Source organism: Zea mays, chromosome 7, assembly GCF_902167145.1.
Source record: "Zea mays cultivar B73 chromosome 7, Zm-B73-REFERENCE-NAM-5.0, whole genome shotgun sequence".
Lineage (NCBI taxonomy): Eukaryota > Viridiplantae > Streptophyta > Magnoliopsida > Poales > Poaceae > Zea > Zea mays.
Genome location: NC_050102.1, coordinates 156,627,638 through 156,649,481, shown reverse-complemented (window position 1 = coordinate 156,649,481; position 21,844 = coordinate 156,627,638). Strand labels below are relative to the sequence as shown.

At 41.4% G+C, this 21,844-nt stretch overlaps 1 protein-coding gene across 2 annotated transcripts; it reads right to left on the bottom strand.

Annotated features, from left to right (window-relative positions):
* Positions 1-5,446: 5,446 nt before the first annotated feature.
* Positions 5,447-21,757, bottom strand: LOC103633189 (Protein CHROMATIN REMODELING 4). 2 transcript variants are annotated; one of them, XM_020541408.3, is made up of 12 exons: positions 21,143-21,474; positions 20,917-21,029; positions 19,744-19,989; positions 19,012-19,113; positions 18,241-18,918; positions 16,743-16,793; positions 13,904-16,579; positions 12,770-12,924; positions 12,119-12,233; positions 8,872-8,939; positions 8,149-8,752; positions 5,447-7,861 (listed from the first exon to the last, which is right to left on the bottom strand). In XM_020541408.3, exons 3-12 carry the CDS (start codon positions 19,960-19,962, stop codon positions 5,915-5,917), a joined length of 6,615 nt encoding a protein of 2,204 aa, XP_020396997.1. In that variant the 5' UTR covers positions 19,963-19,989; positions 20,917-21,029; positions 21,143-21,474; the 3' UTR covers positions 5,447-5,914. The 2 variants fall into 2 exon arrangements, with proteins under 2 accessions (XP_020396997.1, XP_008653096.1); XM_008654874.3 differs by lacking the exon at positions 20,917-21,029 and having other exon boundaries at positions 21,143-21,757.
* Positions 21,758-21,844: the final 87 nt, after the last annotated feature.

The window sequence follows — 21,844 nt, the reverse complement described above, 5'->3', positions numbered from 1 at the left end:
TGGTGCTTCACTGGGGACCGGCCCCGTCAGTGGCTACGTTGGCTACCGTGGGCGGAGTACGTCTACAACACGGCGTACCAATCATCACTCAGGGACACTCCTTTCAAGGTGGTTTACGGCAGGGATCCTCCCTCCATTCGTTCTTATGAGCCTGGCGATACCAGGGTGGCGGCGGTGGCCAAGACAATGGCTGAACGCAAGGAGCTCCTAGCGGATGTTCACTACCGCCTGGAACAAGCCCAGGCCGTCCAGAAGAAGTTCTACGACCGCCTGCACCGACCGGTCTCCTATACCGTGGGCGACTGGGTGCTGCTGCGCCTGCGTCATCGGGCAGCCTCCTCCCTTCCCCACGCGCCCAAGGGCAAGCTGAAGCCGCGCTTCGTCGGGCCGTATCAAGTCATAGAGCTCATCAATCCGGTGGAAGTTCGCCTAGCGCTACCTCCGCGTGCCAAGTTGCACGATGTCTTCCACGTCGGCCTTCTCAAGAAGTTCGTCGGCGCCCCACCAGCTACACCACCTCCTCTTCCACCCACTCACAATGGGGCGGTGATCCCAGAACCGGAGCAGGCTGTTCGGTACAGGTTGGTCAGGGGTATTCAGCAGGTGCTCATCCGCTGGAAAGGGCAGGCCACTACTGATGCTACATGGGAAGATGTCGCCGACTTCCGCGACAAATTTCCCCATTTTCAGCTCGAGGACGAGCTGATCGTCGAGGGGGGGAGAGATGTCATGTACGGCCGCACTTACAGGCGCCGTCGTGACGCCAGGAGGGCTGCAGATCGCGCAGCCAAGGCAGGCGCCACAATCAGTGGCTAAGTTTAGAAAGATAAGGATTAGTTTCCCTCTTGCATGCCTTAATAATAGGAGGGATTGGTTAAGATTAGTTTCCTTTTCATATGCCTTAATAATAGGAGAGATTGGTTAAGATTAGTTTCCTTTTCATATGCCTTAATCATAGGAAAGGTTGGTTGAACTAAAGGCTATATATATGCCGTGTAATAGGCTGGAAAATAATCAAGCAAGATCAATTATCCAAAACTGCTCTTCTCCCTTGCCTCTCTCAAGCCACCGGTGAGGAATCCCTCACGGTGAAGGTCTGGAGCGCGACTACGAACTGCGTAGCCGCGGTCCAGCGACGTTGGGCGTCGAGGCGCTTGACATATTCATAGTCTGCAAATCATTAATATTAGCATGGAAACCTGGACCAGCCATGCCTAGATTTGGAGTGATCTAGTCTATGGAAAGTTTCCTCTTGCATAGTGATAAAGTCAAACATCTAACTGACTTTGTCCAATTATATTATATATAAATCAACATGACACCTCTTTTATATGGGCATGGTGTCATTGTAACACGATAATCTATCAAATGCCTTAAAGTTTGGCATGTGAGTTAACCCCATGGATACGTCTTAATCAGTGTGTACTAGATAAGGTTTTCTTTATTTGTAGTCTTCACTGTTAATGGTATTGTAAATCTGAAGTGATTGATTATATTCATGATTTATTTATTATTAAACTTTTGTCTGCAGGCCTTACAGAACTGTTTTCTTTTTAGTGGAATAACATGTATTGATGACTTAGTTGTTTGGTGTAGCATTCAACTCTGTGGTGAATACAAAGAAGGGAAATACAAGAACAAAACCACTCCCTCTTTCTAAAAGACTTCGCCTAGAAGCACAGAGGGTCCTGAAGGAGCGTGTTCAGGACATTGCAGATAAGAAAGGCATCAAGCTGAGATTTTGTAATCTCAGAGAATGTGAAAGCCACATCTGGTCGTTGGATAGTCCGTGTGAGAAGACTAGAGCTGAAATTGGATGGCCACAAGGGGTTCCATTTGTCCATCCACATGACCTCCCAAACAAGGCAAAGCTTGGGTTTTTCGAAGCTTACGAACCTGGATGGACGGCCTCCCAACAAGAAATGGAGTTAAGTTTTACTGAACCTTGATGAGTGCATTCTCATTTTAACTTTCTATTTGGTAAAGGACTAAAGGTATAATAGTGCTTAGTTTCAGAATTGTTTTTTGTGGCATTTACTGAGTCACTAAGGCTAACTCCAACAACGATATGCAAAAATGGAAACCCAAATACACGTTTGGTTACACACACACAGTCAGCCGAGGGACGAGAACTAAATGTTGCAGCGGGTGCCCCAAAAAGATATTCAACCAGGTTTGAGGAGATGTTCATCTATATCTTGGTATTCTTCCACGTTGCATCTAAAATGGGTATCGGGTATAGATACCCCGTTGGAGACGGTTCAATATCATTTAGATATCTATAATGGGTTTAGGCTCTTATAGGTACTGTGTTGGAGTTAGTCTAAGTCACGGGTTAAAGCAGTCTCTCTGCATTTGCAGAGGAAAGGCTTACTCGGTTTACCTCTTATCCAGACCTCACTCATCTGGGAGCCAGCCTTCCCTTTATGTAAGCACGAGATTTACTTTTCAAGTTTCAGCTCTAACCTACTGAATCGCGCTTGGGTTTTCCCTAAAAACGGATTTGCTATTGATGTTTAACTTACAGTTTGGACAACCCGCTTGGGACATTGGGAATTAGAAATATTTATTTTCTCTGTTTCATCAGTTCACTTGCATTGTGAATTCCACCCTGTTTCTAAACCAAATTGTTCTACTATTCTATTGCACCCTGTCCAAGTCTGAAATTTGTACTGATTCAGCCTTGTACTCTGTCCTGGAATATCAGTCACTCCCCCAAAAAAAATTGCACTTGGATGACACCTAGCCTTCGAAATGTCATTCTTAAAAGTGTACGTCCAATTCAGAGTGTTGCAGCCGTTTTATTTTTTAAAGTCACTCCTGCGGTTGTGTTTCATGTGGAATGGCATAGGCTTGCCACGATTTCTTAAGCAATCAAGCCATCGATACTCGAGAGGTCCGGTTGCACTGCTGTGATGTTGTTGAGTTTATATTTTAATAATTATTGTGCAAAGAATTCGTTGGGCTTTTACAAGTTGCTAACATGGCCTACTTGAACTATTCTGCAGGAGGCAGCCTCGGTAATTTTTGATGTATTACCAGCCTTGGATATGTTTTGAATTTCAGGGTTGGTCAACAGTTCATTTCTTCTACATGTTGCAGAAGTAGCAATGTATACTGACACCAAAAAATGTAGATACATAGATGCAGTATTGACAACGTGTAAATGCAATTACCTGCTGTTTAAATTGAAAACCACGCCTATTAATTTCGTAGATGAGTTAGCTTTAGAAAAAACTTTCTACGAGATAATCAACAATGCATTCTAACGGAAATTGCTTGTAAGTTGTAACCCAACTCCACATTTCCGTTCTCATGATAACGGAAATTCTAATGAGAATGCTGATGTGGAGATCCAATTTGGTGGGGCAGATATGCCATATTGCCCGAATGCCCGGTTCTGGCAATTGAACTTTTTTTTGCCAATGCTACCAAAAAAGGGTTCTTCTGACCTCCTTTAACTATGGTTATAGTACGTTTTAGAATATCTTGGAGAGTTATTCTTAAAATCTCTCTAATTTATTATTTGGAGAGTTGTTTAAATAAAAATAGTCTTGTATATCTTTTCATCTTCTAATTGCTTCTTTGTATCTTTTACACACTTTACAAAGTCAATATTGTTCTTTATATTTGGCTAAGAGAATGTTGGTATATAGAGATTTAATTAAAGTTGTTGGATAGTATTTTTCTTCTTCAAAACCTCTATTCCTATTAACAAAGAACGGGTGTAGAAATGCTCTTAGAGTTGATAATACCTCCTTAAACTAGACAATCAGATGTTTGAGCTCCTTCAACTATTGAGCCAATTGTTTTACCTCTTTTATATCTTTTAAGATGCGACGTCTATCTTACGTGGTGCCACATCAGCGAGTCAGGTCACATTTGGTAGGGCTCTTTCTCTGTTAGCTTCGGACTTGGCTCTGGCTCCTCTAAGAAAACAACTCCGTTCTTATTTTCAGAAAAAGCTTTAAAAAGAGCTCTTGTTTGGTTAAAAATATAGCGACAAAGTGATATAAGCTCCTTTTTCTAGCTCTTAACTCCTGTTTTTTTTTGGATGAGCTCCTCCCTCTTTTTTTTTAGGAATAGCTCATCAAAGAGCATCTCCTTTTGTAGATTTTTTCAATAAACGTTTGGAAGCCTTACCAATGTGGGCATTAAATTAGACTACATTGATAACTAAGAGGGATTAAATAGGCCTTTTCAAAGATAAAACAAAAATATTTTTTAAAAAAAAAACTACCTATTTTTAAAAAATATGGAATTTAACCTAAAATATTGTCTAATCTTAGGAATTTAATTTAGCTTAGAAAAATATGAAACTAGTTTCAGATATTTTAAAATACATGCTCCATTTTATGGTGCATATATTGAAATAATTTGGACCCTATATTGTCTCAATTTATGTTTATTTACTAATAGATCTATTGTATTTATTGTAATTAGTAATACCATTTAACCACTCATAGTTGATCTCCAGGTGAGCACATTCAACCACGACAAAACCAGCTTGTGATATTATGCTAACTTATTTCCGCTTCATTCACGTGTGTCAATTTTGTGCTAATAAATTAAATTTCACCGAACAAAACTCATATGCATGTTTACAAACAAGAAGCAAAAAATATCATGTGCAATAAAATGATGTTTACCTATCAAGTAGCTAGATTGTTCAGTTACTATCCAAACAAGAAAAGGTTGCAGCCATATCCGCTTCTTCTTGGCCAAGTTGCCACCTGATCATACTATAGGATCAAGTATGTGGTTACATGGCACTTGTATTATTGTCGAAGTTGCTTTACATTGTATGTAGTATGAACCGTTTGTAGGTTAATTATAACATATAGCAAGAGCATATACTAGTAAATAAACATCAAAATAAGATCATGTAAGATTCAAATAATTATAACCAATGCACCATACTATAAAGCCTGGGTTAAAAAACTAAAATTTGTCTCATATTTTTTAGGATAAAATATTTTTCTATATATGTATTTTTTTTAAAAAAAAAATAGACCAGATTTTAGGGTTTTAAATTCTGTATTTTTAAAATAATATTTATGTATTTTTCAAGATTATTTTCTGAAACTTCTTTTAAATCCTGTTTTACCCCCTGAACTCAAATTTACCACACTTATGGCTGATGTGGCGAACACTTATGGCTGATGTGGCGAAGACGTGTGGCGTGAAACTAAACTGCATTAAAAACACCCAAAGAGGAAAAATAAATTCAACGGTTGAAGGAGCCAAAACATCACTTTTCTAATTTGAAGAGGTAAATTACAGTGCACAACAATAGTTGAGAGTTCCGGGGTTTTTTTTGGGGGGTGGGGACAAAAGAGTGAAGATCATGGTTCTTGGCTTCGTTGCCGCTAATGAAATAAAAAAAAACAGTCAAAAGTCGCTCAGTATGTCAGTTATGTCAGTATGAACACAGCTTCTCTTCGGCTAGGCATGGAGGCCAACGAGTCAAGGCTAGGCAATATCATCATCACGTCTACTCTTACAGCCACCGCTAGACAGATGGCAAATTACTAAACCATATACGCATAAATAAACGAATAGCGGTCTACCTTCTACACACCCAACCAGCACCATATTAGCAAAATATACATTTCTTGTATACAGGTTTCCACGAGTTGCTCCCCCGACGGACTAGTGCCCAACTACTGCTAAGTACCACTAGCCCTTTGCGTTTCATCCTATCTGCAACGAGACCTGCACTAAAGCATTACACAACACGAGATCAACACTGGAAACATTGGGAGAGGGAAAATCCCAGTGTTATGCTGAACGCAAAAGAAAGGAATGTTGAGCTAACTAGCTCGAGTCTAATGATCATTTCATCCACCCATCTTCGTCGGCTGTATTAGCAGAAACTCGATGCGATGCATCCATGCTCGCAAGAGGAGCCAGTTCATCCGTTCGGCTCCAGTTTCCTGGTGCTTTCAGCGTTGTCTAGTGGAACATCCTCTTTCGACTCATTGCCATCACATGGCACAGGCGTGTCAGCTGCTCTGCTGCTTGTCCCAGGTGCTTCATCAACAAGTGGGAGTGCAGAAAATGCCATAACTGAGTTATCTGATCCTGGCAATCTGATTCCAGCGTCAGGAGTGTCCTTCACTGGCGACCCCGAGGATTCACTACCTTTGTCATGTAATGGAGAGGAACCAGGTACCTGACAACCAATTTCAGGAGCATCTGACTTGGCCGCAACAGCTTCTGAGCCATCCACGGTTTGGTTTGCTTCTTTAAATGTGGGAGGTAATTCATCTAGCCCCTTGCTGCCAGCTGAAGATGACAACGATGCAGATTTCAAGTTGAGTGAAGGCTCACCATCATCGCAATCGACAGGAAGTGCAGGTGAAGCTTCAATGGATGGGGGTGCTGGGGTAGTGACACAATCACCCTCACCAGATCCAATTTTTGAATGCTCTACATGAGAGTTAGATTGCTGAGCCTTGCGGAGTTTCTTCTTTGAATTAATCCTTGGATCTTTTGGGCGAGAAAGAGGTGTTCCCGGGATCAAGAATGGAGGTATTGATGGTTCTTGTTCTCCAAGAAGAAGGCAGACCGACTGAGCAATTGCCGAAACTGTTGCTGGTAGCTCACGTTCAGGTGGCTTAGATGAAGGAGCACGTACAGCCTCCTGAAGCCAATGAGGTAACTTGTTTGGTTTTAAACCTCCAAGGTCACTAGTATTATCAAGCTGGAGATTTGAGTGGTCTATGTGGTTGAGATTCATCTCAATGGGTTCTTTGCCTGACCTCACACGACGACGACGCTGCATCTCATGAAGCAAGTTGATCTGTCCATCCGAAACACCAGAAAGAATGTTCTCACGAGAACTTGACCTGATTTCACTATGCGGGATGGAACTATTGTTTTTTCTGTTTATGGGAAGTGAACCAATGCTGTCAGTCATGAAAGGATTTGGCATAAATGGCGGGATCGGTCCAACATCAGGTTTCTCCAACTTGTCAAATGCACCGGCAGGAAAATCTCCAGCATAACTTGATCTATGCTTAAAATCCTGCCATGGTATTTGAGATGGGCCACCCTCCCCTGAGTTAATGTAACTAGCAGCGTCAACATGAGGAAATGTGGATAGGATATCACTCGAACCTAACTGAATATCAGTTAAGTGGGACTGCAATTTAGGCTGCTCCATCCTCATTTTAGAGAAATTACTTTCATTCAGTGCCCGAGACATCATTGCATCAGATATTCCAGGAAATGCTGCTGAGTTAGAACGCCTGGTGGATGTAGACATAGGTTCATCTATAATTTTTTGCTCCTCCAAAATCCACCTCAAGGCCAGCTCCTCACTAGTTCGGTTGTTCAAAAACTTCAGCTTTGGATCTCTAAGCATAGCATCCCAATTTCCCCTTCCATGCCTACGAACTCCTATCCACAGAGCATCAAGTTCATCCTCTGACCAATAATCTAGTTTTGATCTCTTCTTCAAGAATTTGTTTGACGCATACTGAGCACGCATCATTATATTGTCCAAGACTTTCTTGTGATTATCAGGCATAGCCGAATGTATTGGTTGCCCTGGGCTAAGACCCAGCCCAGGAAGTAGACCAGACATAAATGACTTTTGCTTCGAAGTACCAGTAATATCTGCCATGAAGTTTGGCAGCAATGAACCATCTGGCAACTCTGGGACAGAACTACGAATATAATCCTTATGAGCACCCAGTGACAGGCTAGGAAATATATCAGGTATAGGCTTAATATGCTTAAGTGGAGCGTTGTCTTCCAGACTGAAGTTTGGAAGACCCAGATTCCCTTGAAATGATGCAATGGAGGGTCCAGGATTTTCAACAGGATCAACCCCCTTCCCTGATATAGGAGGAATCTGCACATAAGAACTAGTGTTATTTTCCCTGCTTGTTAATACTGCTCTTTACTTAATAAAAAAAATAGGTATGCACCTCTTGAGAATGATTTATTTCCTCTATTAATGCTACCCATAAATCAAATATCAACAGTTGAGCTATGTTGTAAATAATAAACAAATAAGTGAGAAACTATCTTAAAAGTTTTGACTAGTGAAGAAACAAATGTCCCAAAGAAGAATGATAAAGCAAGTAACTGGTTCTATGAACAATTAAATGGACTGCAAAACAAGGGAAGATGACGTACATGACTGAAGGGAAAATAACTATCTGGAATCATGTTACTTATTCTTCGCAAAGCCTCCTCAGATGCACCAGGAAAGATGGCCTTATCAGAAGCTGATTGAGCTTCGTTTCTATGCACATTAGAATGGTCAGCAGGAGTTGACAGTTGTTTGACAATGTCACCACTGGCCCTTTTACGCTCCTTTATGCTTGGTGCACAAATTGAGTTTTTGTATGAGTTCACCTGATCAGCATTAGGAGCACAAAGGCCAAGTACAGGTAGCAAGTGATTTGGGGTCCCTGGATTGAATACATCAGTGGCCTTTGAGTGGTGCTTGAATGAAGCTGTGTTACCAGGAATTTTGGCATAAAGATCTTGAGGGATTTCAGAATATCTCTTTGATTTCTTGGAGGATTGCCTCATTTCTCCAGTTGAGTCACTGAAACGTTTCGCGCCAGATAGCTGTGAAGAATTTAGATCTTCTACGATTACCAAAGGATTTTCAGCAGGTTCATTAGCAATAGAGTCGTATGGAGTCATGAACTCTTCAAGATTATCATCAGCATAGTTCTTGATAATGTGTCGCTGAGCAATCCTTTCCTTTTGTCTAGCTCGAAGCTTTCCACTGTCCAAAGGAGAGGCAGATCAGTGCCTAAAGATGAAAATTGCACCTTTGCAAGCTAGCATATGGCAAAATCCCACACATCACATAAATCAAGGAAGGGAGTGGAGAGGAGGGCATACTATTTTTCCTTCAAGGCCAGTCCAGCTGCTGTATATTCTCTCTTTGGTTCATCTCCCTCATCAGAGTCCTACATAGCAATATCGACAAATCATTGCAACATATCATAAACAGTTGTAAAATAAGCATGATAGGATATCAGCAAATAAAAGGTAAAAATTCACACAAATATCTTTGGAATGTGCAATATTACACAGGAAAATTAATTCACACGTGCTATCCAAGTGAGCTAGATAGGAAAACATAAGACTTCGATTAACCATATCCTTCTATACTCTAACATTGACTCCTGAATCCGAAGTATTGATGTATTGCATAGAGAAGGGGGTACATATATATATATATAGAGACTTAACTCTAAACCTAATGGGCCGGCAGCCCAACAGTGGTGCCGGCCCACACACACAGTCTAACACAAGGCACCGGTACACAGAAACCAAATTTGGTAACATGTGTGAGCAACTTACAAGACAATGCCCTATTTGCAACTACAGTGCAAGTTGTGTACTGACTACCCAGAATGCATTTCACATTCACTCAATAAATATTTTTTCCCTCGAACGACAACGACGCAGGAGACCTGCATGTCATTTCATTTAAGAAGAAAAAGATACACACCCAAGGGGTGGAAAGAAGCCCCCCTCAACACATCACCAAAAGGATACAAACGCGCCACGCACTAAACCTAAAAGAAACGACCACACAGGGCTGCTCATGCTTCCAGCCTTGGCTTCCTGCCGAGCAGCTCATGGACGGCAGTGTTTCTGGCCATACACCATAGCTCACTCTCCTCTGCTACTTCCTGACAAACCAAGGAAACACTAGGACTAAGACCCTAAAAAACGCACGCATTCCTATGTTTCCAAATTGTCCAATAACAAGAATGACGAGAGAATTAAATCCTTTTCTCTTCTCCTTTGGCATTTTGTTGACTGCACATCCCCACCAGCGAGCAAAATTTCTCTCAGTTTGCTGGGCAGCGGCCTGCAGCCCAACAGAACAGAGGATTTTGGTCCAAGTCTCCCGGGAGAAGATGCAAGACACTGGAATGTGTTGAGCTGACTCATCTTCCTGATCACAAAGGAAACAGACACTAGGATGACGCAGCCCATGTTTCAGCAAGCGATCCGCCGTCCAAACTCTGTTCTTGATTGCCAGCCATATGAAGAATTTGCACCGGACAGGTGCCCAAGTTTTCCAAGTCTTTTTCCAAGGTGCAAACATAACAGAGCCCAAGAAAAAAGGTGTTATAAGCAGATTTACTAGAATACTGTCCTGAACTTGTGAACTTCCAAAATTGATGATCAGGAAGGGCTGGTTGCAAGGTAAAAGCTTCCACCAACATCCAAAGCTTCAGGTATTCGACAATCACCTGGACTGTGAGGGCGCCCTGGATGTCAGTAACCCAACGCCTGTTAGATAGAGCTTGAGAAACAGAGCGTTGTCTTCTTGCTCTCTTAGGAATTAACTGAAAAAGATTAGGGGCCAGTTCTCCCACAGTGCTACCGTGCAGCCACCGGTCAGTCCAGAATTTGGTATCAACACCATTTCCAGCCTTTGTTTCCACTGCCACATGAAAGAGAGCTTGGGCCTTATAGGGAACCTGAATGGGCAGCCCTTCCCAAGGTCGAGAAGAATCTGTTTTTTGTAGCCAAAGCCATCGGATGCATAAGACCCATCCCATTTTTTCAAGGTTGAGAACCCCCAGACCACAATACTGCAACGGCCTTTGAACCTTCTCCCAAGACACAAGGCAATCGCCTCCATTAGCATTTTGAATACCTGCCCACAAGAAGCCCCGTCGCAGCTTATCAATAGCTTTGATCACCCATTTGAGGAGATCCAGAGCTAGCATAACATGGATAGGGATGGCAGAAAAAACAGCACAGACCATCACAAGCCGACCGGCTCGGCTCATGAGAGAAGCCTTCCATTTTGGGAGGCAAGCGGCTATTTTATCAATCAAATGCAGCAGGTCAGTCTTGGTTGGTTCCCTAATAGTAAGAGGTATCCCCATTGGAACTTTGTGATTTCGTTCCTCACATATTCCCATTCAATGTACACATATTAGTCACAACAGTCATTATGAAGAAGATTACATGGCGCCCAGGGCCCAGGGGTGATGGTGTTCTCTTTAGCTAAATATCATGCTGCAATGTTTCAAAAATCATGGATGCAGTAGACCTAGAGTTAAGATTACCGCAATAATTCAGTTTGAAATTCATCTTTGATGTTTCAAAAAGACGTGTCACTGTCAGCACAAGATGAACAGTGCCAGTTGGTTGCTTGTCTATTTGTTGTCTTGACTCTTGACATTTAGGATGAATTTCATACTGAATTGTTGCAACTATAATTAACTTTATGTGTACTATACATGATTTTTTAAAACATTGGGGGCACCAAATCAGCATTATATATTTATATGGAGTGAGATGAGCCTCAAAATTGTACAGCAACACATACTTCTCAGAGAAGATGACATAGCCTAAATGACTTTACTATGCAACCAAAGGGATGCCACCATATTTGAGAGTGTGATACTATTAGAGGGTACTTTTGTCACATTTAAGCTCAGAGACAATATGGTTTCCTTGGTAGATTTACCTGGTCAAAAGTGCCATATATTTGAAAACAGAGGGTGTGTTCAGTATCTAGGACAAACCTATGAAAATTTTATTAGTTTTCATGTACTCCCTCAGTTCCAAATTGTTAAGACGTTCTGACTTTTCGAGATACATTGTTTTTACTATGTATCTAAACATATCTTTTTTTTCAACACAGCAAAACCGAATTTAATTACCTCAGCAACGAAATTACAAAGTTCCAATGTGCACAGATCGAACCTCCCACCATCAACTTCCCTATGTGCATGCCTCTGATCAGTGATCACTCAAGGATCAGGCGATCAGCCAGCACTAGCCTACTGAACCCATCAAGCAGGAGCGCAAGACACCAAAAATAAGTTTGCCAGCAAAAAACAACCCAACAACAACTACTTAAACTTCTTCCAATACAGGCCAGAGGCCCTGTCATCAGCACACAGGCTGGAAAAGCGGGTAACGACGAAGACTATCAACATAGTGTATATCTAAAGTGCATAGCAAAAGCTATTATATAGAAAAGCAAAAACGTCAGAATATATTACAACTTGGAATGGAAGTAGTTAGTAGCAACAGTAAATGAATCACCAATGCTTCCTGATAAAAAGTGAGAAATGTGCACAAAAAGGTCAGTCCAACAGGAAAATACCTCACTTAAAGCTTCGTTAGGAAGTGTTGCGAATGTCTCTCTGTAAGAAACAGCCTTCCTTAAACGTTTGCCTCGACCAAGACATGCCTCCTCCTCTATTTGATATTGCTCCCATCTGAATAACATTATTATTACCATAGTATTCCTCAAGGTCCAAAGAGAGAAAGAGACAAAGAGTACGAAGCAAGCAGATCAATTATCCAATATAGAGGAACCCAGGTCTTTCCTCGTGTCACCAAACTATGTTTAAGTAGATAGATTCTCACTGTGATTTCCTAGGTTCAAATGAGATCTTGATGCCCATGTGGGAACCAAATTATGTCTATTCACTATTCAGCACAACTGTGTCCACCGTACAAATCAAGAATGGTGCATGCATGTACATTTCTCCCCTAATAACTTTGGCTCCATTGTAATGGCACAAAGCATAAAAGTTGATAAACCACAATTTTAAATTAGTGATTCTACATGGTAGTGTTGAGTATTCTTTCTTCCATTTGCTTTTCTTTCTGGCGATTATACTTTTAAAAAATGAGGGAAGTTTTTTAGGTACATCATTAGTACCATCACATCTCACCTACTTAACCCTCAGAAGTCAACGATGGGATTGTTAGACAAAAAGATACAAGTTTATACAGTATTGCAGAGTACCTGACACGCAAAAGTTTATCCCATTCATTTTCTTCTGAACGATTGGTAGCACCTTGCTTTGATTCAGATGCCTGCTCGCTACCATCATTGTCAATAGGTGCAGTATCCTCATTGGTACCAGGGTCGTCATTGAGCTCATCGTTCCAATCTATTGACTGTTTAACAGAGGGAAGTAAAGAAAAAAGTGTTAGAAAGATTTCCAATGAGAAACTATGAATAACATAAAGTAAAACCTAGATCACCATATACAAAAACAAAAGGATAGCAGAGGTGATCCACTAGGATCCAGGTGGCAACCTAGCATCTAATTAGTGACTAGGTAGGTTTAGACAGGTGCCTGGGCAGGATAAATCAGCTACTGGGATGGTGTTTCCTAGCACCTAGGCAGCACATAGGGGTCCACAAAATGTAAACATGTACTCCTTCAGTCCTTGTGTTCCAAACTGTAAGTCTTTTGTGCTTTTCTAGATACATGGTTTTTACTATGTATCTAGACATAACATACATCTAGGCTCATAGCAAAAGCTATGTGCCTATCGAAACAACTTACCTGGGATGCAGGGAGTACTAATTCATGTGCGAAAGGGCCTCTAGCCGAATTGGTTAGGTGGTCTGAATAGCACTTCTTAGGTCCTGAGTTCGAATCCCAGTGAGAGCGAATTTCCAGTGAGAGCGAATTTCAGGCTGAGGTTAAAAAAGGTCACTCGCTGGTTCCCCTGGTTGTGTGCACATGAGATGGACTGACCTATGGGGGTGGATCCTTGTGTAGGGGCTGGGAGCCTGGGAGGGCTCAAAGCACGAGTAAATATCTGGCCTACAGGGGCGGACCCTCGTGTTGCACGGGGGCCAGCTTTCGTGACCTTTCTCGGTTCGGCTCTGATTGAGCTTCTTCTTAATATAATACCGTGGGGGTGGTCTTTCCCCTACCAGCCGAGTTTTTTTTTAGTACTAATTCATGTGGTAAAAATTTGAAGATTCAAATTTTAGTGCACAGACTTTGTAACATAATATTGACAAGAGAATATATAATTTACCAAGACACAAGGATAAGAACAAAATTCTGATATCATAATTTACCAAGAGAAACTAATAAATAATCACCATTTGTCGGAATAGGCATACTGATCAAATTACCTTCACAGTACCAAGCATATCATTGTCCAAATCCCCGTCAGTGCTTTCAGCCATTGATGATGGAAGGTTTGATCTATCAAGAAGCTTCAAAATAGCATTTTCATCCCAAACAAGTTTGGTAGAACCACCAATACATTTGTCCTCATAAACATCACCTAGGCCACCAGTTTTTCTTCTATGCTTAAATTCAACATCAGCAACAGGACCTGGGACTTCACTGTTATCTTTACCATCCACACTGTCACTATTTCCAAAGAGTTCCTCTGTACCCCAGCGAATGATATCTTCCACTTCTTTCTGTGATTCTGATTTGTTAACGAAAAGTTGATCAAGCATCAATTTCTTCTTGGCTAATTGCAAGATACGCTCTTCAACACTAGCACGTACTACAAGCCTGTAAACCAGAAGTCTGTTCGATTGTCCAATTCTGTGTGCCCTGTTCATCGCCTGTATATCAGCATGTGGGTTGAAATCCGAATCATATATGATAACAGTATCTGCAGTTGCCAAATTAATACCAAGTCCACATGACCGTGTAGACAGCAAGAAAACAAAACGTGTCTTATCCTGATTAAAGCGAACAATCGCTGCCTGGCGCTCCGCCACAGATACTGAGCCATCAACTCTTTCAAATGTTTTAGGGCCAAATTCTAAAGTCAGATAATCTTCAAGGATGTCAAGAAGTTTTGTCATCTGAGAGAAAATAAGAACACGATGGCCTTCCTTGTGTAATATTTTTAGCATCAAATGCAACAAAGTTAGCTTTGCTGAGGCTTTTATGCGCATTTCATGCAGAAACTCAGGTGAACCAGATTCAGGTTCAGTTCCAGGAATAAGATAGGGATGGTTGCAGACTTTCCGAAGCTGCATTACTATGTTCAATAAAGACTGGTGTGCACCACCTTTTCCAATGTTGCGCAGTACTTGATAGTTCTTTGTAAGCATAGCACGGTAGTATTCAGCCTGGATTGATGTCAATTCAACAGGTACCATTCGCTCTATCTTTGGGGGGATATTTTGCATTGCATCTTTTTTCAATCTCCGAAGCATATGAGGAGCTACAAGTTTCTTCAGCTCCTCTACTTTTTCTGCTGTTGTAAGGTCATTAAACTTCTCCTCAAATGATGATAGAGAAGGAAAAGAAGTAGGCTGTAAGAAGTTCAATAAGTTATACATTTCACCAATGTTGTTCTGTAAGGGAGTTCCAGTCAACAAAACTCTGTGCTGAAATGAGAATGAATTAAGTAAACTAAAGAGTTTGCTGCTAGAATTCTTCAGGCGATGTCCCTCATCAACTATAAGAACTTCCCATGAGACAGAACGAAGATATGCAGCATCAACAAGCACCATTTCATAAGTGGTAAGCAAAACATTGAATTTGTACGATCTCTTTGTTTTGCCAATCTGGCTTGCATCGCCCGCATGCCACTCATACTGGCGAATGATAGATCTTGACCTTGCAGAACCATGATACTCCACAACATTTAAATGAGGAGCCCAAGATGAAAATTCAGCCATCCAATTGGGCATTGTAGAAAGAGGAACCAAGACAAGACATGGCAAATTAATCTTAAATTCACAATATAGGGATGATAGAAAAGCACAAGCTGACACTGTCTTTCCAAGACCCATCTCATCAGCAAGGATAACATTTTTTGACTTGTACCAGCATTTCCGCAGCCAGTTCAACGCTTCCAATTGATGAGGGAAGAGCATGCCGCCCTGAAGTTCTTTTGGCTGATCAACTAACACATTAAGCTCATGTCGGTTCCTTGCATTTGCATAATCTTTTACCACATCTTTATCCAAAGCCTGGCATTCAAAATTCTTGAACTGAGTGACCAAATGGCTATATTTCATCAGGGTAGGTTCATCTGATCTTTCCCAAGTGCATTCATCATAAGGAAGACCACACCATTTGATTAAAACCTCTTCCACTTCATCTACAGAAGCACGAAGACCAATAACTCGCTGTGGCTGGCACCACTGTTCCTTGCAAATGTTTATCAAACTCATTCCATACTTCGCTTTGTAGTTTTCTAGTTTCCTTTTTGCTAATATTTTTACCTCGGATTCAGAAACCCAACTGTTGTGAATATTTGATTTTCCAACCCATTTGATCAAGAACTCATATCCAGCATCATTGTAGTCCTTATTTGTTATTTGTTCTATTTTCCCATGCTGTTTACTTTCATCTGTATGATCTTGATTGGTCCTGATCATTGTACAAGCTCTGGTGACTGGAAGTATGGTATCATCCTTTTCTGCTGGCAAATCAGATGTCTCATCTTCACCTTTTTTGGAAGCTGAAACATTTTCTCTGACTACTTGATCATCTTTCATTATATTGGTCTCATCACCAGAACATACTGATAATATCTTCTTGACTTGTTCTCGCTTATGTGACTCCTTTTCATGGGATTTACTGTCCGTATCCTTTCGCATTTCTAAATTGTGACCACTATGATTGGCTGATTCATCAGCACATATATCCTCAATTGTACCATTTCTAGAAGACTCTGTTCCATCATGAGGCCTATTAGGAATGCCAGCGGAAGCATGTGGAAGAACCATACCATCCACCTGGAGATTAGCTGATTCAAACTGCTCCAATGAAGCATGGGACGGCGGGTTGATTTGGCTCATCTGAAGCCGGCAGCCTAGGATGCGATCGACCTAAGCAAAGGCCACCGTATAATGATAATCAGATGAGAATAACACAAATGATAGGACAAAACAGATGAAAGGCTAAGAATGCTTGTATGAAGATGCGATGTATATATATTAGTGTGAACTGCACAAACAGTAATTGATATAATTGATAACTGTCACAACCAACCTGCTGATCCTCCTGGGTAGTCATCATTTTGTCACCTACCACGCCCTGCTCCTGCAACATGTTTGCAGGTACATGAGCATCATTTGGGCATATTTGTGTTGCACAATTACTGTGCTAGGACATTTGATAAGAGAGCAGCTTCAGATCAGGTATTCATCTTGTGATGAAACTTGAACGAATTGCAAATTGCAATTGTTAAGGGTATACAATAATAAACAGGGGTTGACAGATGGCTAATCATGCTATCACACTAGCAACCAGAGACAAGAACAAAAGAAGTGTGGCGTGGACTAAGATATATGATGGCAGAAGGATAAAGGAAAGAAAAAACAAGATCAAACCAACTTTATGTTCAGGATGTACAAAAGGTGACCAGAAAGCATTATATGGTATATTTACCAAAATAAAATGTTAGTTCATGTCTTCATTATCAAATTTTGGAATCTGCATGCATCCTAAGTAATTCTATTTATTTATTTAAAACGAGTTACAACTGACCAAAAAAGAATCTTAAATAATCATATCAGGGAAATTGTCAATTTCGATAGGGCAGGCAGACCTAGTGCCGGAGGCTCCCACATGAGTGGGGACTGGGAAATGGATAAACCGAGGCAAGCCTTCCTAAATCATTGAGTGGGCTGAGCATTACATATACCGGAGTTACATGGGTTGAGCTCTAGGCCCATAAATAGTCTAACACTTCAAACCCGTGACCTACTGACTCAGTGAGACATCACCACTACATCAGGTCTGCCCTCCTTGTCAATCTCAATGAGAAGAAAAAAACATGTAGATAATTAAAAACATAGCAGTGATAGCACTGCATTAAATGGTGCAGATCAACGTGAACAACTGACATACTAATTGGTCCATCAAATCACCAGTAAGAAACAAATTAATATGGAGCACTTCCGAGCAAATAACATAAAATCCAGATTACTTCCCTCAAGTTTGATCTATGTCCAGATAACCCTAAACTAACATATGGTTCAATTTACTCCATGTTTAAGTTGGTCCAATTTACACCTTAAAAAATTCTATTTTGTTTCACTATGTACAAATTGTGTTTTAGTTCCAAATTTTGTGAGGTGATAGAGGACATCAAATTTTGTCGTAGAAAATACATTGTTAATTTTTCATCATTATATTTTGCATGATATTGCATTCCTAGTGTTAATTTATAAATATATTTCCTAAGATATCCAAATAGTGACGAAAATATAACATATTTTTCTAACATAAACTTTTGGCGTCCTTTATTACCTCGCAAAATTCGATATTAAAACTCAATTTATAGCTGGAGAAACAAAAATAACAAATCATGTTAAGGGATAAACTAGACCAACTGAAATAGTTGGAGGGAGTGAATTACACCAAATGTTACTTTTTAGGGGGTTATCTGAACATATGCCAAACTTGGAAGGAGTAATTTGGACTTTTTCCAAAATTTTATTTACTCGATGAATATTTGAACATAGCGAAGTGTTAGCTTCAATACCTCAGAGTGCTTTTTCTCAACAAATTTCACTTTCTTTTTCCCTTTCTTGGTACTGGATGAAGGTGCTTTTCCATCTGAGTGTTTTCTTTTTGGTGGTGATTCACTGTTATCAAGAGATGTCGATGGTTCTGATGAGGAAACACTGTCATCATCAGACATGGAATATTTAATCTTTTTTGTGCCAGATCTTTTACTCTCTCTCTGGCTACTTTGCCTCCTGGTTTTAGATTTACTTGGAGACAAGTCCATACGATGTGGATGTTTCTTGAGTTTCAAAACACTTCCATGTTTTACAATTTTCTCTTCTGAAAGTTCAACAAATTCTGACTTCGAGGGTTTAGTGTTCTCTGACAATTCCTTGGTTGAACGCTTCTTCAAATGTAATATCAGTGTCTTCTTTTTCTCAACTTCATTATTCTTCGTACTGGTTTCACCCCCATTCATTGTGCCACCAGATGACTCTTTTCCTTGTTCGTTTAATCCAGTTTTGTCTTGTGTGGAGTTCCTGGTCTTAAAGGAGACTTTTGTATGCGAAGGTGGACTATCTGATGCCGTACTTGCATATGTCCTTGTACTTTTTTCACGTTTAGAAGTGTCAACATCTGCATTACCTAACAGCTTCAAGCTAACTTTTTTCGGACGGCATCTTGGACATTGCCACTTCCCAGGGGGTGCACGCTAGATTGGGGACAGAAGGCAATGATTAAAATTCTGATCATTATAAATGAAAATTTGTAACTTCTGAACCAAACGTGAGGGCCCAATACAAACCTTAAGAGGAGGATTGAGGCATTCCAAGTGGTAAACACGAGGACAGCTATCACAACATAGCAAATTGCCACCAAGATCACATTCTACGCACTCGAAAAAATACTGAAAGAACAAAAGTAAAGTGCATAAGCAGATCTGAAAACCGCAACAGAGGTCATATACAAAGCAATTCATAAACAGGTAGTGTATAAACCTCATTTTTTTTACAAAAGTACTATAGTTCTTGTTTGATAATTGGAGAAAGATGTAATTGCTTAGAAAATTTTTCAAGTTGTAGTTGCTAAGAAGTTCCCACAACCATGTATCATAATTTACTTAGATGTGTCAGTTCAGTATAGTTGCAGGCATGTACATTGAAACAAATAGCACCATAGTTGCTCAAGGCTCAGTCAGATCTCGCGTACATGGGTCTGATAGACTATTTCAGCTGTGAAAGAGTTCAAATGTTAATAAAACATGTAAGCTCCCTTTCACTTGGCTTGCTAACTTGTATAAAAAATATTCCTGACACCTAACAAAAACAATACTATGTGTGCGTGAAAAAACGTCTTTTCTATGATGGCTACATTATTAAATCACTGTTTAAGCCTTCTGCTTGTATTATAATTGTGCGGCACATAAAGGTTTAAACAGTACATTAATCAGAAATGTCATCATATCAAAAAGACCACAAATAATATCTACACAAAAGACTACGATGCACTATGAAAAGTTATTTGGCAGGATATTCACCCCATCGTGCCCTCTTATCTTCTTGGCTGATGGAGAAATGTTATTGTCATGCTTCAACTTCTTTTTGGTGGAACCATGGCTCATTCGAGAGTCAGATGTTGGTGAGGTAGCCTCATTCTCATTAGATGGGCTAACTGTTAACTTGCTTCTTTTCCTTTTATATTTCAAACCCCAGTTTCCATCGGCTGCACTTTCGCATAAAGAGCTCCTCTCCTTCATCTTCAGCACTCTTGCACCAGAGACATACTGCAATCATAATGAGAAACATGTTTTTTCATCAGTACTCCCACTCAAAAGAGATGTGTAATAGATAAACTAACTGTTGTGTATTGTAATTTATCTAATACATGTGCAATCACAAGGCCAGAGTCAGATCTCAAGAGAGATTAAGTGTAGTTTAATCAAGTATAAGAACACTCCGGAGTGCTGATGCATCAGAGCTGCAGACATTTTGAGGCATAACATAACTAAGATGTCAATGAACACTTCTACTCAAGGTCCCAAACAAAGAAAGGCACATATTGCAAAAAAAAATGTTCATCTTACTTTGGCTGTTGGTTCAATCAAAAGTTCCTTTTTTTCTCCTTGAAGAATATTGTTGTGGAAGAGCGAATGCAAACATAACAAACTAGAATCTACATAGTAGCTTTAAATGAACAAAATTCCATAGCATAGGAAATAAACCTGTGTGAAAGCTAAACGACAGACACGAGATTAGCCAGAACTTGTTGGTTGTTTCTTATAAAAAATTGTTAATATAACACACCCAAATTGGAACTTTACATACAAAGGCAGAACACAGTAAATAGCCAAAACCCATTAAGGAAGATCATTGTAAAGTGTAAACCTTCCTTACTGATGAGTTTTGCACAGCTAGCTAGCATTACTCACCTAATGAAACAATACTTAAGCAGTTACCACAAACTTTCCTTATCTTGCTGCTCTCTAAAAGCCCATATAATAAACTGTCATAACAATAACCTAGCGCACGATATAGCTATCACTGGAAACAGATCATCACAACAGAGAGCATCAAAAGTCCACTGGTACTTCACACCGGACACCCACCCTAATCTTCACCTCTGAGCCGAATCTCCCTAATTTTGGAGTTCACAACATTTTTTACCCAAGTGCAGAAGAAACAGAGTGCAAAGACAGGCAAATAGACTTAACTCCCAACTGGAGCCTGTCAACCCTGTCGGCAGAAGCATCAGAGCTTGAAAAAGCAGCTTGCCGCCTGTAACTAGCTTCACATGCTCATACAGCCACCACCGACGCCCAAATCCCTAACCCCAAATTCCATCAGCCGGCGAAACCATTTCACAACCAAATTCCACACAAAACCCCCATAAACCCACCCAAAAGTGGCGCCAAATCGCGCTGTAGAGATCCATCTCACCTCCACGCGCCACCGAATCGATGGCGGAGCAACGGACGCAGCGGCGGATCGCGCGCGAGTAGAACCTCCGGAGGCCGCGGGGCGGAGCAGAGGCCGCGGCGAGGCCTATGCGGCGGCGGAGGCGGCGGCGGCGTTGGGTCGAATAGGGGAGGACGGTGCTAGGGCAGGGAGGTGGACGAGGATGCAAATGGGGAACGGGGGCAGGAGAGCGGCGCGGCTATCGAGGGGCAGGGGCACCCATCGCATCGGGGGTTGTGGAGGGGGCGCGTGACGAGAGGCGAGCGCTGAGGGCAGCAGGCAGGGCAGAGCGCTTCACGCGTCGCTTTCGGCTGCCCACCCCGGGGACGGTGGGTGACAGGCGGGGCCCTCGGGCGGCAGGGGGGACACGTGGGGGAGGGTGCGCACGGTGCGCGGGTGGGCATCGCGCTCCCAGCGGTGGCGTCGAGACGGCGAGGCCGCGAGGGTGGCCGCGCGCGGCCCGCCGCTCCAGGCGCGGCCGTGGGCGGGGGAGGCGGGATTGGTCGGTAGAACGGACGGATCATTTGAGTGCGAAGCTCGCGAGTTCTTGCGCGGTTTTATAGGTTTGCAACACGGGTTTGAGCCATCTTTTGGTTCGCTAAAAGAAGACGACGGCTTGCGTAGACGTAGCCGCCGTAGGTGCGGCTTTACTTACTTTTGATATTATTAGGTAGGTGTCCGTGT

What these genes read in the sequence shown, in the direction of transcription:
- LOC103633189 (XM_008654874.3), bottom strand. Translation starts at nt 19,962, where the DNA reads ATGAAGGAGAGGAGCTCTTTATGCGAAAGTGCAGCCGATGGAAACTGG. An exon ending in AGATAAGAGGGCACGATGGG is followed by an intron (nt 19,114 to 19,743) that starts GTGAATATCCTG and finishes TTGTTCTTTCAG; the next exon opens with TATTTTTTCGAGTGCGTAGA. An exon ending in ATATGCTTGGTACTGTGAAG is followed by an intron (nt 12,925 to 13,903) that starts GTAATTTGATCA and finishes TCTGTTAAACAG; the next exon opens with TCAATAGATTGGAACGATGA.